The sequence below is a fragment of the Calonectris borealis genome, chromosome 5 (genome assembly GCF_964195595.1).
Source record: "Calonectris borealis chromosome 5, bCalBor7.hap1.2, whole genome shotgun sequence".
NCBI classification, from domain to species: Eukaryota; Metazoa; Chordata; class Aves; order Procellariiformes; family Procellariidae; genus Calonectris; species Calonectris borealis.
This window is the reverse complement of record NC_134316.1, coordinates 8,533,310-8,550,720: the sequence shown is the minus strand read 5'-3', so window position 1 is coordinate 8,550,720 and position 17,411 is coordinate 8,533,310. Positions and strand designations below refer to the sequence as shown.

The following is a 17,411-nucleotide window of genomic DNA, read 5'->3' as shown; positions in this document are numbered from 1 at the left end:
TATGCTATCAGATTTTTATGTCAGTCTTTGATAAAAGGATGCAGAAGGCAGAGACTGCGGAGATGACCGATGAGAAGGGATGGGCTGGTTGGATTAGGACTACTTTGGAAAAAGGCTATTAAGAGAGAAACTGAATTGCTTTGGCCATTTTAGAATTAGTATTTCAGTTCTTGTAGCAACAATTGTTGGTCCATGTCTAAAAAAAAAATTACAGTACTTTCTGTCAATTTTTCTGATAACTTTATGAAACAGTTGATTTTGTTAAAGGCTCTGATTCTATCTTGATTATCATTGTTCAGATGTATTAGTACTTGCTTTCACTAAGGCAGTTTCCTTTGAATCTGTGAATACGCAGTGTATTTCAAAAGGTTGTACAGTTTTAAATGGCTAAAGAGAAAACTGACAAGCCTGAAAATTAACGTGTAGCAAAGGCCTTCTGCAAATGAGGAGAGTTCTCACAGTCATCCAGATGGAAGTTTATCTTTCTTTGAATTTTGATTTTAATAAATGTATACACTCCTGTGCATTGGACATAAATCACACATGCCACTTAGTAGTGTTGTTTTGATTTTACTTTACAGATTATTAACATGTTTCAGGTATTTACACAGATTTATTAGAGCAGTTGCTCAACTTTCAGTTCTTTAGAACAACAAAGTAGATACAATGGTAATATTGCAGGTTATTAAATTTTGGGGCCTAAATGTTTGGCTGCGCATTAGCACAAGAGTAAAATGTTACAGAATTCATTGAAAGCTCTGAGTATGCGACTGCTGAGAAGATGATGATTTGCTGTTTTTCATCAACTAACTGTGAAAATCTGTAAGGAACTGCATGTTTCATTTCAAGTCATTGCATTAAAGAGATCAGCTTGGCTGTGGGGCTCAGTAGGTCTGTACCCCAAGTACCAGCACGCTCCCTGCTCCGAACAGTGGCATGAGGGTGGCTGGGGAAGTCCATTCTTAGTGATCTTTCGGTAAGGTTTGTACAGCTGTGAAGGAGGTGTTAGAGGATTAAGGAAAACACCAAAAAAAAAGAAAAAGAAAAAGAAAAAGCAAACCAAAAAACCCCCCAAAACCACCTAATGTCATGGTCTTTGTGGGAAGGTTGGGAACATGGAATACTGATTTTATGGATTTCTGCTGCCCTTTTCTTGTGCTGTGCATATTAGGACCCCCTAAAATTTACTCTCGTATACTTTTCCTGTTTCCAAGTAGAAAAAACCTAGGCATTAGGCGTTACCCTGTTCCCAAGGCACCCCGAATTCCCAAATACAATGAAAAATATTCTTGCATGAAACTTCTTGCAATTTTATTTTATAATTTGAATGGCAATTTGCTTAATAAAGAAACACAGATATGACCAGAACAATCGGGTTTTGGGGTTTTATTTGTTGGGCCTTGGGTTTTTTTTTGTTTTTGTTTGTTTGTGGGTTTTTTGGTTGGGTTTTGTTGTTGTTGTTGTTGTTTGTTCCTATAGTTCACATGGCTCGTTGATGTAGTAATGTTGGCATGAAATTCATGTAGTGTTCTGGAGTGGTTTTTCTTGAGAAGAACTTAATTATATTGTTTGTTTTGTTCCCACACCTCCAGATACTTAACTGGAGGAAAAAAGAAAACAAACTTTTATAACGTATTTTAATGCTTTAGTCATTTTTCTAATTTTTATTTAATACCGACCCTACCTTAAAATGAGTGTAATCTTGAGTCATTTGAATCTGGTTATAACTTGCGCTGAATTGTATCTTAATGGATTCCCATTTGATTTCAGCCTGTGTTTTTCTTTGACTAGGATATCCTTGTCAGCCAAACTAAATGCGTGCAAGCCATGTAGAACAATGCAACCAAAACCCCATTATGTTCATGTAACATCATAGATTTTATTGATGCCATTTACATGTTGTCAGGTTCTAAGGTGGATTATAGATAGCATAATAAAGAGTGGAAGTTAGAATTAAAAATAATACTCTTGAAAAGTAACCGGTGGCACTTTTATATCTTTTTTTTTTCAGTTTGTATTTACAGTCTGCCTTTTGGAAGAAATTGTTAATTAAGTGTTGCTAATAACGTGAATTCTGATGTCCATTTTCCTTTTTTGTATTAATTGAGGGCAGGTAATCCAGAAAGCAGTAACATGTCAGTTCACAAGTACTTTGCTTCCCCAGGCCCTTTTATCTCCTGCAAGGCTGTAACCTTAGAAAGGTCACTAACAGAAGTGGTCTTTTTTGTAATGGGTAAGGGCTAACGACTTTCTGTGACTCCTTGGCTTATCTTAGGTTTCAGCGTTGCCTGCTGTGAGGCATCTGAACTCATGTAAGACACCTGGCCCCTGGAATGGCTTTAGGGTGACTTGGTTTTGGGACCTTCAGTTTTCCAGAGGTGTTTGGGAGGGCTGTTCTCCCGCATAGCTCTTCTTGTTGGGGTTCTGCAGGACGTTTCTTGCATCTTCTGTGCCACAGATGAATATAGCCTGTGGGAACGTGGAGTGAATAATTACGATGATACGAAGTGTGGTGTCATAACCATACCGCTTCTTTTCCCCCTTAATTTGCTTTGGACACAGCTGTTGTAGAGCTTACCCAAGCCTGATGAGTATGAGATTGGTGTGTGCTGCCTGGTACCATCAATTAAACTTTACCAAGATCTTGGTTGTTCTTTGCGAGATGCAGTTTGTTAACCTATTGAATCTTGTCACTACTGCAGTGCTGTAAGCAGGAAAAGGTTGAATAAACGGTTGTGCTTTACCATGTCAGGTCAGAAATCACGTAGCATCTTTATTTGTACTGCAATCCATGTTTATTCTTTCCAGTGTTTAAGCAATGCAGAGAGTTGATGTGAAGTGCCTTGGGGTCCTTGTATCTTTATGAGTACTTTTTAAAACTATGCAGCTGTATACTATGACTGTGTAATATTTTATAGGTCTTTTGAACTTGAAACTAGTAACTGTTGTGTATGTGGTTTCAATTAAAACAGATTCATGGTACTTTGTCCTTAAAACTACTATACAACTACTAACAGCTTCCAGTGTTTACCAAGTATTCCTCAACTTGACATACTCTTGTGTTAACCATAAGAAGTTCTGTCTTAGGTTGGCTTTTTACTAATATGTCCAAGTTTTAAGAAATAAACATCAATTCTTTACTATTAAAATTTTTCTAGTTGAAATCAGCAAAATTTTTCATTTACATGTTGTATTGTAGCTTGGAAGGTCATTCGCTGGATTCTGGTGCTGACAGAGCTTTTGTGCCTTTAAAAAAAAAGTAAATCAAAGAAAGTGAAGTGCCCTCTAGTCTGAAGGCATACTTTCGGAGTAAAAATGCATATTTAATTTCTGCAACTTTCTGCTATTGTTAGCCTCTTGTGTACATGAACGTCAAATTAACTAAGCTTTCTGTGTACTCTTTTGGTGCACTTGGTAAACTAACAAACGACTAAGAAGTTGACATTCCTTTTATTATTTTATTAAGTCTTTTATCTGCTGACAATTAAGAAAACATAGCAGAAGTAGTAAGTAGTACATTCTGTTTACTTTATTGGTCAAGCACATACTATAAGTTTGCGTGAAACTGTTCCTATTGATGCATGTTATATGTTCTTAGAACAGCAAAAATACCTCACTGTGTTTCAGTAAAATTGATTTTGCTATGGAAGGTGTCAACATGGGGGTAATAATTGAATCTGAAAACTTGTTTGCAGAATTATAGTCTTGCTGTGTATTCATATACATATTCATGTATATTCATACAGAGTTGTAAATGACACAGTGTTTTTAGAAATACAAATTAATCAAGCTTGATCTGTTTGACAGTTCTTTCATCCTTCTTTGGAGTGTAAGTTAACGATGGTGAATGTCAGCCTCCAGTGAAAGTAGTGGTATATTGTATAATTAAGTCTTGAATGCTGTTGTGTTTGCGTTCTCCACTTCAGCCTGGACTTTTTGGGTGAACTTTATTTTCTTAATAGTGGGTGATGATTAAATTACTTCTACAACATGTTATTCAAGATCTCAAACACACAATAGTAATACAGTTCCTATAAGGGGTTCGTTTGTTAATCTGAGCTCTGTTTTACAAGAATTGTATGAATGCTGCTTTCCTTTGAAATTGATCTTCAAAAAGAAAACCTGTTTTGTATAATAAGATGCCAGACTCACAAAGATTTCCTTTCTTGTTTCATAGACGTTCCATCTTCAGAGCAGCCTGAACTGTTCCTAAAGAAACTTCAACAGTGCTGTGTCATTTTTGACTTCATGGACACGCTTTCAGACCTTAAAATGAAAGAATACAAGCGCTCCACTCTTAATGAACTGGTGGACTACATTACAATAAGCAGAGGCTGTTTGACAGAGCAGACTTACCCTGAAGTAGTTAGAATGGTGAGTTCCTTCTTTCTCATGGTCTCTTTAAATCCACTTGCAATTCCAGTTACGCATTGTGGGCGAAATTGAACCCTGGAGTAGGTGGATTAAATGAGGCCTTTGGTTTGTATTTTCTACTAGACATCACTTGGGGATAATTCTCCAAAGACAAAAATATTAATTTTTATATATGCTTAATTAAAGTCAAGTAGATGATGGTTATTATAGTGTCACAGAAGTATGAAAGGAAACCTGGATTGTTTCCTGATGGAGAAAGCCAGCAGCCATAAAATCAGTCCCTCACATTTCCCCCCACCTATCCTCCCTCTCCCCCCTGGTATAAATAATGCAATAATTTTTGCAGGTTTCTTATCTTTCTTTGAACTTTATCCAAGCTCTTGAGTGTGTACTTTAGGCAGAGATAGCTTAAAGTATGCACAGATAATGATTTTTAGATAATAAATGCTAAAAATGTTGTATAGAATCAGTGTGAAAAATTCCTGGTTGTATTATGTGGATTCATAGCAGCTGCTGTTAGAGTGAGCAAGATTACTCAACAATAAAGCCATACCTTCTATGTATAAATTGACAAATAATAGTGTTTTCAATGTAAAAATGGAAACAGTACCAGATGCTATATGGTGAAGAATGTTCATTACAGTTGGCAAAATCAATCACTGCTTTAAAATGTTTATTCTGTACTACCATACAGAACCCTTATAACCTGTTATCTAAATGAGAAAGCAATTAGTTAAATATAGATTTGGTGATGTTGGTTTCCTAATGGTACTGTGTGATCATGGAATCCACTGGCCATGTGCTGTAAGAAGAAAAACATGAATAGATTTTACATTGCATTGTATATGCTCCTTATTTCTTTTCTGACACACAGATACATGCTGTGTTGCTTGTCTGTAATATTTAAAAATAGCTGTAAATTGTGACAGAATCATCAAGCAGTTAATAGTGAAGGAAAAAAAACAGAATTAAGGGTATATGGAAAAATCTTAATATGGCTTCTTTGTGTGTATGCATTGTCAGAAAGCATATAATTATGTCATCAGATTCTTTCCCTTCTCCCCCACCCTTCCTTTCTCCCTTCTGTACTGGACCAATCTTCTGAATGAACTGCTTTTCAGTCTGTCGTGTTATTTGTTCAGCATGTGGTCTAATGCACCATTCAAATACTGGTCTGAATACAGAATTACTAGTTCTTTGCTGAATTCTTTTGCTGGTGCTGCACTGTAGTGTCTAAATGGTTTGCAAATGTTAGTTTAATCTCACTTGTACCCCTTGTGATGAACGTATTGTATCATACCCTGTGTATAGACAGGACACTGATGCACGGATAACTTCAATAAAATTGAGTACTTTTTCTGTGTGTAGGAGATGCCTCCAAACTCACTTCCTGGGAGAATTTGGTATTTTTTTTAGTGTTCATGTTATTGAGATTGTATTCTCGCATTGACTTTGGTTATAGTTGGTTACTGCAGCAACATTTGTAGAATAAAGACTCTGCAAGTCAGTATTGTCTTAGGTTGGGCCCCAAAAAACAAGAAGAATTTGATCTGTAACTGCTCATAAAATTCAATTTGAATCATAAATCATAACCTATGAAGCAATCTGAACTTGAACTGTCGAAGAGATGCAAAACCCTTTTGCTAGCATGTCCTACTGTCCCTGCAGTCACTTATGTTGATTCACAAAACTGTTTTTATCTTAAGGAAATGATAGATTGGCTAAACAGTTTGAAAAGCATGGTTTTAAATAATTTTCTTAAATATAGTCTGTAACTACGATATGGAGGAGTCACTGGAAGTAAAGACACAGCATGAATTTTTCCAGTGAATTTCCCAGATGCTAATGGAACTTCAGGAATTCCAGTTCCAGCTTAGCTCATTTTTGATGGAAAACTGTTCTATCTTCTTTTCTCTAGTATTCCCCTGATCCCTTCATTGCATCATGCCCTTCTTCATCTTACTTTCTTCTGCCTTGCATTTAGGCTCCAGTGCTGAACTCAAGCTACGTTTTCTCTTCAGTGCCAGGGTACTTAAGCAGGGTAGGAGTGAGAATATTCTCAAGTCCTGTATCTGGCTACTCACTGGCCCCTGACTGCCCAAACCTGGATGTCTTACAAATAAAAAGTTGCCTAAGTAATTAGGGAAGTGGACGTGTTTTTTCCTAAAGAATTTCCTGAAAAAGTCATAATATTTAAATTTTGTAAGAAACTCTAGCCTCAACAGCCACCTGTGGTTTGATGAAGGTGTAAGCTATTGGAAAGCCGGAGTCCCCTCATTGTGCCTGTCGCAACCAGCAGTGTTCTTGGTGCATGTGCTCGTGGAAAAACACTTTGGTGGCTGTATTCCAGGATGCTGAGCTCTGGTATTGAATTTGAGTGAATCCATGGCAAATGCCTGAATGATTTCTGTCGATCGTCCCAACAAATGCTAATGCAGTGTTTCTACTAAACCACATCATCAAGGCTTTGTGCGTTTCAGGTATTTTGTGTTTTACGGGTAGGCTATCTGGTAAAGATGCTATTTTTCCTCCTGGTCTTTGCCTATAAAAGCAAGACTTTTCCATCACTTAGAGTACAGTTATACAGGCCCTAAAGGGAAGGGTAGGACTTCTAATATTATACAAAATAAGTTTTCAGCACATATTGCCTGATGAAGAGATTGCATGAGTCACTTTGTGCTGAAGCATTACGTTTGGTGTAACTTGTTCTTTGCAATTAGTGCATGTTCCTGTTTCAAGCAGAATTGGGCTCATAATCGTATACTGAGACAGACTTAACTGTACACAGTTGACTTCATGAGTGCTACTGCCGCCTTTATCTGCTTTTGAGGATTTTCATTTAGGTTTCCAACTGTGTTCACAAAGGAGCTGTCATGTTGACAATCTCTGACCTGTCATGATAGTGGAGAAAACAGCAGTATCTACCTCCTGACCAAATTAGTGTCCCTATTGACTGCCTGCCACAATTGTCACGGGAGTATTTTGATTGAAAGACTAGTATCTTAAAACTGATCAAAATGGAGCACAAGTGTTCTTTGTCCCTTTGGAAGGTCTCCTCCCTGTTATGTTTAGTGTTTATGAATCCAGGAATTAATTTCTTGCTTGGCCTTTTGGGCTACTGTAATTTGGAGGTGAAGGGAAGTATTGTAAAGAGGGGAAAAAGAAAGAAGCTGTTGTGAGTTTTGGCATCATTTAAGAGCAGAAAAAAAGGCATACCAGTCTGAAGCTGATATTTAAAAAGTTACTAATATTTATAAAGAAGGATTAATGGCTAAAGTGCTTTCTTATGTTAATTATCTAAAATGTCCAAAAAAGTAGTATCTGTGGAAGAGTCTTTTTTTTTTTTTAAAGTTTTATAACGTATGTGTATATTACTGTTCTCTGTTTGTGACCCAAAAGGAGTTTGGCTTTACAGATAGTAGGATAGAAAAAGGTTGCCTGTAAAATTCTTCAGAAACTCTGAGATTTTTAATTACTTCTAAAATGTGATGGTTTTATGACGTAAGGTTTTGAAAAACAGTCATTTGTGGTAGCCAGCATAACAGCTCCTGGGTATTTTTACTGCCAATCATCCTAAATTCATGCCATTAAAACCTTAATCCCTAATCGTAATATCATATATTTTCATCTTGTTCTCTTGAGCATATGATATGATGTTGTATATAGCTAAATGTGAAATCACTTGCCTATTTGTCAACTTGTGTGCATGTCCACTTCTTTAAACCACTCTCTCTAGCTTGATATATACAGAAGTGTTTGGCATGTTACTGCTTATGTAAAAAAATAAAATAAAATTGAATTTACTAGTGGCTACCAAAACAAGGTTGCAGTGGCCTCGTCACTGTCATCAATATCATTTGATGGGAAGAGCAGTTGGGATTTGTGTTAATGGCCATAAGCTGGACAGATCGATTCAGGAGGGTATTGCTCAGTGTGCTTCCCCTGCAGTTTGAGGTGTTGTTCAGAAAGGCATATGACATTCTTTAGAATTAGGCTAGTCTTAGGAAAAAAGGCGCTTGCCAATTAAACCACACTCTGCTAAGAAGGAAATGCCAGTAATATGACTTTATGAGCCAATAATTGGACATTTCATGTAAAATTTGCTCCTGTTTGAGCAAAATGTGGAGGCTTAAATTAATGATGCTGATTTTGCTGGTAGATTAAGCAATGGTAGTTGGTTGAAACAAATGTTTGTTATTATCTGTGGTATCCTAAAGGGTGTATGTAGTAGAGCTTTTGTATTTTCTGGGTATTAAGACATAGATTGAGGAAACTGATTTCTTTCATTTAAAAAATCGGATGGGAAAAACTGACAAGCTGTTAAACTGAGAAATCTGGATGAATCTCTTTGTTGGTGAGCAACATTTCAGCTCTCCTACTTGCTTCTTCAAAAATTGTAAACCCAACCCCTGGCGTTTACCATGATTTTTATGCAATATCTGTGAACGGTTGCCAGCCCATAAGAGATGGCTAATGAAACTTTTTTGAGAGGTACCTTTTAGAATGGAATAATATTACTTTGTTCTCCTCTCTTTTAAGTGCAGAAACCCTTTGGCTTCCTGTTGTCTTTAGCTTTTCAGTAATGACAAATCAAGTAAATAAAACTCTAATCTCTATAGTCAAAATGAAACATCATATTAAATGTCTTGTGGCTCAGAAGCTATGTTGAGCAACACAGTGAAAGAAACTTGGTTAAATGAATACCCAAATAAATACCAAAAATTGCATTTGAAAGGTCAGATTCTGATTTTTTCTTTTTTTTTTTTTTTCTTTTTTTTCCCTTTTTCCCCCTTCTTTCTACTGACAGAAATCTAGAGGGATTGCATTCCTTTTTCTGCAGGTTTGTCTCAATAGATATGAGGGCAGAGTCTGATCAGGAGTTTGTTTGTGACAGACCCTTTAAACATTAATATCTTGTTAAGCCATGAATTTTTTAGCATGTTAAGGAACCTATTTTTAGGATGTTTGCTACCTGTTAGACTTTATAGGCGATATGAATTTCTTTATTTTCTATAGCTTTAGCTATAGCTTATGACTAAGTATGCCACTCTGCTCACTAAATGTTCATCCTGTTCAGGGTTTTCTGTGTTAAAATGTTCTTGGATAGAGATTTTATGCAAGTGTACCTATATTCAGTCTTACCTTTTTGAATTAGCAAAAACCCTGTGCATATGTTCCTGTTGGTTCTTGTATTTAAAAATATAATACTGAATATCATTTTGAGTTTAAGAGAAATAAGTGAGATCATATACTCTTACAAGAATTGACAAATAATGTCTCTTTTCTAATATGAATTTTATATAACTTCAGGAATTCTGTGAAATACTAGGAATTAATCTTAAACTTAACTTGAATCAGTACAAGTTCAACAGATAGTTTTGAAACCATCTGAAATGCTGAAAGGAAGATGCAATCTCCTTTGACCCACCAAAATGGACTTGGATTTAAAATTGTCATATAGATGCAGCCATGATAGAACAAGCATGCTATCGAAGGTTAAAGAAAAAGATAAAAATCACATCGTATTTTAAATTCTGTTCTTATTTCTTTAATGTGAGTATTATCAATTCTGTAGAAGCAAGAAAAGAATCTAACTTTGGTTTCTTTAATGCATTATTTCCAAATTCCTCTGTTAGATGCTTTTTATTATTCACATTCTTTATACACCTAGTTTGTACAAAAAACGCAATGCTTATTAAAGGAAGAGGCGCTGATGTTCTGTACTCCTCTCAAAAAATCAGTTGGAGGCGGCTCCTCTTGCAGTAGTTGTCCCTAATAATTTTTCCCGACAGTATGTAATTACATTTGCCCGTATCCATTATTCCTCTTGTTGGTTACATAGGCCTTTCATTCGTCAGGCTTTATTTGCATAATAGTACAGTGACTAGGTGTAAAGCAAAGAAATAAACTGGAAAAACATTTTTGTTCCAAGAATTACTTGTGTCGACTGCAGCGTTGGTGTTGTGTTTTTTTTTTTTTTTTTTTTTTTTTTAAAAAGGAGTGTACACCCCCACCCTGCATTTTGGCTGTGTCATCTTCTTAAATACCTTTTGAGCATTGTGTCTGTAGATAAGCGCAATGTGAATCTTCTGGGAGATTGTTTTCTTGCATTTTGAATTTTTTGTTTTGTTCTTCAGTTCGGAGTCTGAGACAGTATGAGCTTTGTAATGCTGTCTAGAGTTCAAGTTTATGTATTGGCAGGCTTTCACTTGATCTGATGCCTACTCTAGAGATCAGGGGCTCTTTCTGCTGGTACTGTGTGCTTTAATTGTCCAAGATATTTGAGTTACTGCTATGATTTTTTTAGATTGCATTGTATAGAATTAGCTGGGCACACATTAAATAAATAACTGTTCCACTGGATCATCTCAAACTGTAGTTACGTGGCGATAGCGATGAACGGGGTTACTACTGGTAGGGTACCCTGTTACGGTTCAGGTCTAGATGACCCAGAGTGGAATTTCAGAGCTCCAGTTTCCAGTACCCAGGGGTGCTGCCTGGGGATGGGTCTGTGCTAGCACTTCTGGCTCAGGTATGAGTGAGCTCTCGAAGTGGGTCTCCCGTTTGTTCTTACTGCACTTTGATGCTTGCCATAGAGAAGTTTTAGAGTTTGTGAATTCGATTCCTTTTGGATAAAATGTCTACTCTAGGAGTGTACCTAATGCTCTCCTACTTGCTAATGGGCTTCAATGCAAGAGATCACTGGAAAGAAACTCCTCCCTCTAAACATACATAGAGCGGACATTGCACCTGAGCACCAGCTCTTTTGTTCTACAAACTTGCTCCTGTTGCACTTCTCTGCCAACAGAAGCATAGCCTAAGGATCTCAATTTTGCCACTTGCTCATCTGTATGGGTGGAAGCTGCTATCACCGCTGAAGTAGGTGATGGTAAGCTAACAAGTTTAGGAGTCCTGGTCTAGAGCTAAATTCTTGCCGGTTATTGATTGAATTTTTAAAAGATTTAAAGGTCAAGAAAAGATAAGAACTGTTTTACCCCCGCCCTGTGATCTGGATTATTGACTTCTTGACTGTGTTGGCAGTCCAACATAGTTCATTTTAATGTAGCTAAGTCAAAAGTATTGCTGCTGGGCAAAAAAAGACGTATAATATTAAGCCCTGAAAGACTGTATTCACGCAAGCAGTGGTGCAGAAAAGGTTCTGAGCATTGTATCTTGACTATCTTAATACGAGTTTCTGACACAGTGCACTGTTCAAAGAAGCGAATGTGATAAATTCAAATGGCACCATGCAGAAAAAAAGAGGGAGATGATCTGGCTTTTTAAACATACCCTAGTACACTTGTGCACAGTGGAGCTCCAAGGAAGGAAGCAAGAATAATCACAGGATTAAAACAAACAAAGAAACCAGCAACTGGCTGGGTTCAGAAGCTCTATCTTTCCATTTAGCAGCACAGAGGTTGAGAGGTGTCATGTCTATATAAAAATACCTATATATAAATAGATACATACTGCATATGCAAATATATATACAGATGTAGAAGAGATCTGGTGGTTTAATGAGAAACAACGGGGAACCAGGCACATTCAACCCTGAAATCAGAAGCAGTGCTGTAGTTAAATTAGTAGTAAAACTTTAGGAGAAGAGAGCTGGTGGAATCATTTATAATCTTTTAAGATAAAATTAGATATTTCTTTTTGTAAGATGTACTTCATTCAAACTTCTGGCATCAATTCAATGGGTTAGAGAGAGAGATTACAGCTGAGTGACTGCAGTAGTCACTTCAGGCTCTAAAATATGTAAATCCATAAACAATACTAAAAAAACCACATATGCAGATATATTTCAGAAGGACAAGTTTAGCATCTGTTCCAGGGGCCATTGTTGTCTCCCAGTTAGCATGGCTTCATGTTATGGCTTAATTACATTTTATTGTTACTGTATGTTGTTAATATGCACAGTAGTTCAAACATCATGTGTGTAGAGATACTCGGTTTCAATTTCATATATACATATATACATGGGGTTTATTTGGATGTTTCCACATACTGGTGATAGAAGAACAGGTGTTCCCTCTGAGTTAATCGGGTATTCATTTATCCTGTTTTTATATAGCCAATGTATTAAGCTTCCCTGCGTGTATGTTTGTTTTCATTTCGGGCTCCATTCAGGAAAACTATTACTGATAAAAATCTTTGTTTCAAATAGCACAGAGTAGGAGCGCTGAGCTGAAATCGAATTTGTGAAGTGTTTCTGGTACAGTGTTGTCATTTTTATAGCACTCCAGTGAGGGACAAAGAGAGGACTTCTGGAAACATTTATTCCTGACTTCAGACTTAAACCTCTTAGTACTTTCTTTTCTAAAAGTTTTTTCAAATATAAATGTGGTGATAAAATCAGAGCTTTCTTGAAGCTTGTTGCTTTTAAGTGTATATTCATAGTTTCGTAGTTCTGGATTGCCAGGTACCAGTCGTCAGATCTGTTCAGAACTTGCAGCTCATTCTTTGTGGGGGTATCAAAGCAGCCTTACCTATCTTCTTGGTTTTTTTAATTAATTGTCAGTGAATTGTAATTGCCTGGAAAACTTTGTCTTGCTTCTAGTCAGAGTTGTGCCTGACTGACACACTGACATGGAACTTAGAGGCGTTTGGGCATCTCCAATTTAAAAAGCTATCATTTTGGCATTTCCTGCTCGATCTTGGAAATTGTAGATTCAATGCTGATAGGTAGATTTTACTGATTTGTTAAATTGGTTTCTGGCACTTGGGTGTTCAAATTCTGCGTAGCGGGGGAGCAGTGATGTACTTTTCTGCGCCCAGTTTGGTGTGTGCTTCTGAAAGGGACAGTCATGGAGGACAGCGTGCAGATGTTTTTGAGGTCGTAATAGGGGAGATATGTCATGATACCACTTTCTAGAATATTAGAGTTCTGGTTTCCTTTACAAAAATATCATCTGGGCTTGGAGGCATTCCTAATCAGTGGAAGACGGAAGTGATGATCAATGATCAATAGTCATTTGTGCTGGCTATGGGAGAGGAATCATCAGGGACTGTATATGCAGGCTGGCAGGGATGTCCTTTGGCTTGATGATCCAACAGAGGTCAGAAGAGAAATGATTCAGCTATCCAGCTGAAGGAATTTTGGCATGCCGCTTGGGCCCAGGGGTAAATACTAAATAGCTACCTTATGCCTGTCTGAGAAAAATTATTCTTTCCAGATTTGATGGAGCATATTCCCATCTTTGTGTGGTGGCTGTCAAAGTCTCTAACGTACAGCTGGGCAGTTCATGCATGGAAGAACTTGTTGCCTTCGGTTCTCCCTTAGAGGCTTATAAACATTAGCCACCCAGAGGCTACTGATTTAGATAAGCATGCTATAAATTGACACTGCATGTAAATGAGCTATCGTGCTGTGTCGTGGTGATTAATGTAACTGTAATGGCACACATTATCTTTGAAAATTATGATAACCTGGGGAAATCACTTAAAGATAACCTGTTCTGTCTGTTCTTCTCGGGAGAGTATCTGCATTTTGGCTCCATATAGCTTATCTTTACTCCTAATGCAAAAAAGAAAATTAAAGAGAGCAAACTGTATACTAGGACCATATTCTAACTTGCATTGCATTTACTCTTGAATGTTAATTTTCTTATGCAAAAAAAATGCTTTTGAGTTGCCTTAAAACTGGCCTTTTTTAATAGGCACTCTCCAGAAATCATACTGCTTTTGTTAGAAGCTCAAGATTCAGGTGTCAGCGCTGGCACTTAACTAATTGTTGATGAACGCTTCATACTTCTGCCATGCTGTTAAGGCCCTGGCACTAACTGCTTGACGCTTGGTTTGACTTCATTTATATCTTACAGGAATTTGTCTTAGTTTAGCTTTTCATTCTGAAAGTATGTACTTTTCCTTGCAGGTTTTGCTTGTGCCATAATTCAGTATTTGTTCCAGTTTCTAAACACTACAGCTGATGATACTTATGTTTTCTCTGATCTGTTGGTACAGGTTTCATTAATTTATGTATGGTTAAATTTGCAGAAAAATTTCTTTCATGTTTCAAATGAAGTTTAAAGCAGAAAAAAAAATAGCCGCGTAATGCCTTTGGTTTTGCTAGTTCCCTATTTTGCTCCAAATCCGAGAAAGCTGGGATTTTTGAATGTGAAGCATTAACCAAAAAATGCTTCAGTAAGTATTGCAGAATCCCACATGTTCGGATCCAAGGCACCAATAGGTACATTTCCCCCTTTTTACTTGGGAACTGTTTGGGCTGTCTACCCTCTTTTGCTCTGTGCTGTAACACAGAAACAACTCTGTCCTGCTAATTCTGATCACTTTTCTCCTCTCCCTGCTTTTTCATATCAGGGATAGTAGAAGGAGGAGCTCAGGAATCCTTGAGGAAAGGCAAACTGTAACGTGTGTATTCCTGGAATAGTTATTTGAATTCTCCTCATGAGACTTGAAAAGTCTTTTCATGGAGGGGCTCTTGAGAGAAGTGAATGAGTCAGGGGAAGAGGATGGAGAAGGGAGAAAAAGAGTATTTCCTAACAAATGCTAGTAATTACTTGGCAGGTATGCACATAGGGCAAATAGAGTTCAGCACAGGCTATAGTAAGTGCTGTATCTGTTAAGGTTGAAAGCCATGCGACTTGAAAACATGAGATTTACGTATACAGTGAAGGCTTCTGTAAAAGTATGTTTTACTGTAACTGTAGTGAAAGACACCCTCTTGTGGCAAGAAGAAAAAAGTCCAAGCAGAAACCCGTGTGACCTCTGTTTTTTCTATGCTTGCTAGTTTGCCTTACTTACTCTTCTTTTGTCTTTCCCTTGTGTTCAGTGAATATTGCCCACTGGTATGCACTGCATGTGCTTTCCTACAGTTTTCTGTTGTTTCATCTTTCTGTTTATGCAGTACCTGAATCCATTCTGTTTGTCTTGCAAATTCTAAAACTTCACTCTGTCTATCTCAATCTGGTTTTATCAGTATTTGGATTGCATTTAAACTCTTGGCTTTAAAGTGCCCTTTCGTATTAAGTTGCCAGCATACTGAAAATATACCTTACAGACTAACTGTAAAACATTTACAGGAGTAAAAGGCTGGAAAAATAGATAAGGATGTTGAAGAACATACTAGTTTTGTTTCCTAAATAGCTTAGTTCGTCTGAACTACTATGAAGGGGTCATGTATAGATGGGATTAGGAGATACATGCTGCTTTTCCCAGCTGTTTGATTAACCGACTTAGAGATGGGTCAAATGCAGTAGCAGGGTGCAAAGAAGGCACATCACCTTCAAAGTGCAGAAGAGGCCCTACAGCATGTTTGCAGTTTATCAGATTTGCTGCATAATAAGCTGTACAATCCATTCAGCACTATAATTAACCCAGGAAAGCACTCTGGTTCAGTCTTTGCTGATAGCATGAACCTGACAAAGCCAAGCAGTCTCAGCAAAATACCTCTAAATAAGATTAAGCAAAGCGAACCAACCATGAAATAAAATGTAGACTAAGTGACGAGCAAATACTATTTGTTGCTTGCATTTAGTACCAAGCTTTGTGCTTGGCATGAGGTGTCCAGGCATATAATGTGTGAATAGCACTGACAAGTCTTAACAAGTTCGGACAGACGAGACTTAGGCAGATATCATTAATGTTTTCATTGTGCAAAGAAAAATAACCAAGTGTTGTATGAAAATGCTTGTAAATGCATGTTGATGGCATTTCCCACAACTCCTAAATGGTCAATGGCTCTCAGCCCATTGATACCCAGCAGGATTGGGAATTACATGTTGGTGGGCTCATCTGGAACGTGGTGGACAGAAATGGTGGCAGACTGGGTAATGCTGGGATATCAGTGGAAAGAAGAAACAAAAAGACCTGGAGAAAGGAAAGCCAAGGCTGGTGGCAGGTTTGTAAAGTGACAGGTTCCTTAGGCCTGTACTGTTGCTAAAGAACTTGTCAGACAGCAGGCAAAAAAATACTGCTTACGATGGAGGGCAGATAGAGTAGCTATAGACATACATCCTGAAATCTAGTACCTATTTGAAAAACAGATCTCATTATTCTTTCTTTCACTTTTTAGGTATCTTGCAATATCTTCAGAACTCTCCCACCTAGTGACAGCAATGAATTTGATCCAGAAGAAGATGAGCCCACCTTGGAGGCATCATGGCCACATTTACAGGTTTTTGATCATTTATCTCAGCAGAAAGGCTTATCATTGCTTCATGTGTCTAATAATTTTCTCAGCTTTTTTTTAACCTGTGAATCAGAACTAGTCTGTGAGACGCTAACATTTATTAATATCGTTCATGGCTATAATATAGTACCTACAAAGCCGGGAGAGTACTTTGTGAAATTTGCAAAATGTTAAAGCTTTCTTTCAAAATTGTATTGATGGTGTCCCTCATATTCCTGTTTTCCTTCACTGTTTTAAAAATTACTTTGCTTTCTAAACTGCTCTGATGCACAAGTGTTTTTCAGCAACTTCAGCAAGAGCATTGTGGGGGTGATACTGCTAGCAGTTTCGCTTTACTAAGAGTAGTTGATTTTCATACAAAAGTACACAGGTGTTGGCAGCTGATCAGAAAAATGCATGAGAATCTACGTCCCTATCTAAGTCTTCCTTCCTTTCCCTGGGTCGAGGTTGGCTTTCAAGTGTTTGTAGCAGGATGCACGCTCACTGCTGTATATTGTCCCTTCCTCTGTAGGAAGGGATGATACCAAGTGTCAACACAAGGTATTTTGAACAAAGAACATAAACTAATTTTGGAGAAAGCATCATTGATTTAATGCAGTAAATTCCTTAATAGAAAATATAAATGCAGATCCTGCCTGTGTTAGTCAGGACAATGATTTACACCACTAGTACATTTAGAAGAAGTTTGCCTGCGTAACAGTTTGTGGAGTCTGGGAGTTTCTGTAAGCAGAGGAGCACGATGGATCTCAGCTTGAAATGCGGATTTTATTTGACAGTTGCATGCACAATCCTTGCCTGTGAGCAGTTTGTTTCACTCTTTTGTGCTCCCAAATTTAGAATCTGTTGAAATGTAGGTTTCATCCCTCATTTGTATTCAAATTTCACA

The 17,411-nt window shown here is 37.4% G+C and overlaps 1 protein-coding gene across 3 annotated transcripts in view; it reads left to right on the top strand.

Moving 5' to 3' along the window:
* Positions 1-17,411, top strand: part of PPP2R5E (protein phosphatase 2 regulatory subunit B'epsilon) — a 76,251-nt gene that overhangs the window by 42,110 nt on the left and 16,730 nt on the right. For all 3 annotated transcript variants that reach the window (XM_075150892.1, XM_075150891.1, XM_075150893.1), the window contains exons 3-4: positions 4,178-4,374; positions 16,409-16,510. In XM_075150892.1, the coding sequence (XP_075006993.1) occupies positions 4,178-4,374; positions 16,409-16,510 (299 nt within the window). The remainder of the gene's footprint in view (positions 1-4,177; positions 4,375-16,408; positions 16,511-17,411) is intronic.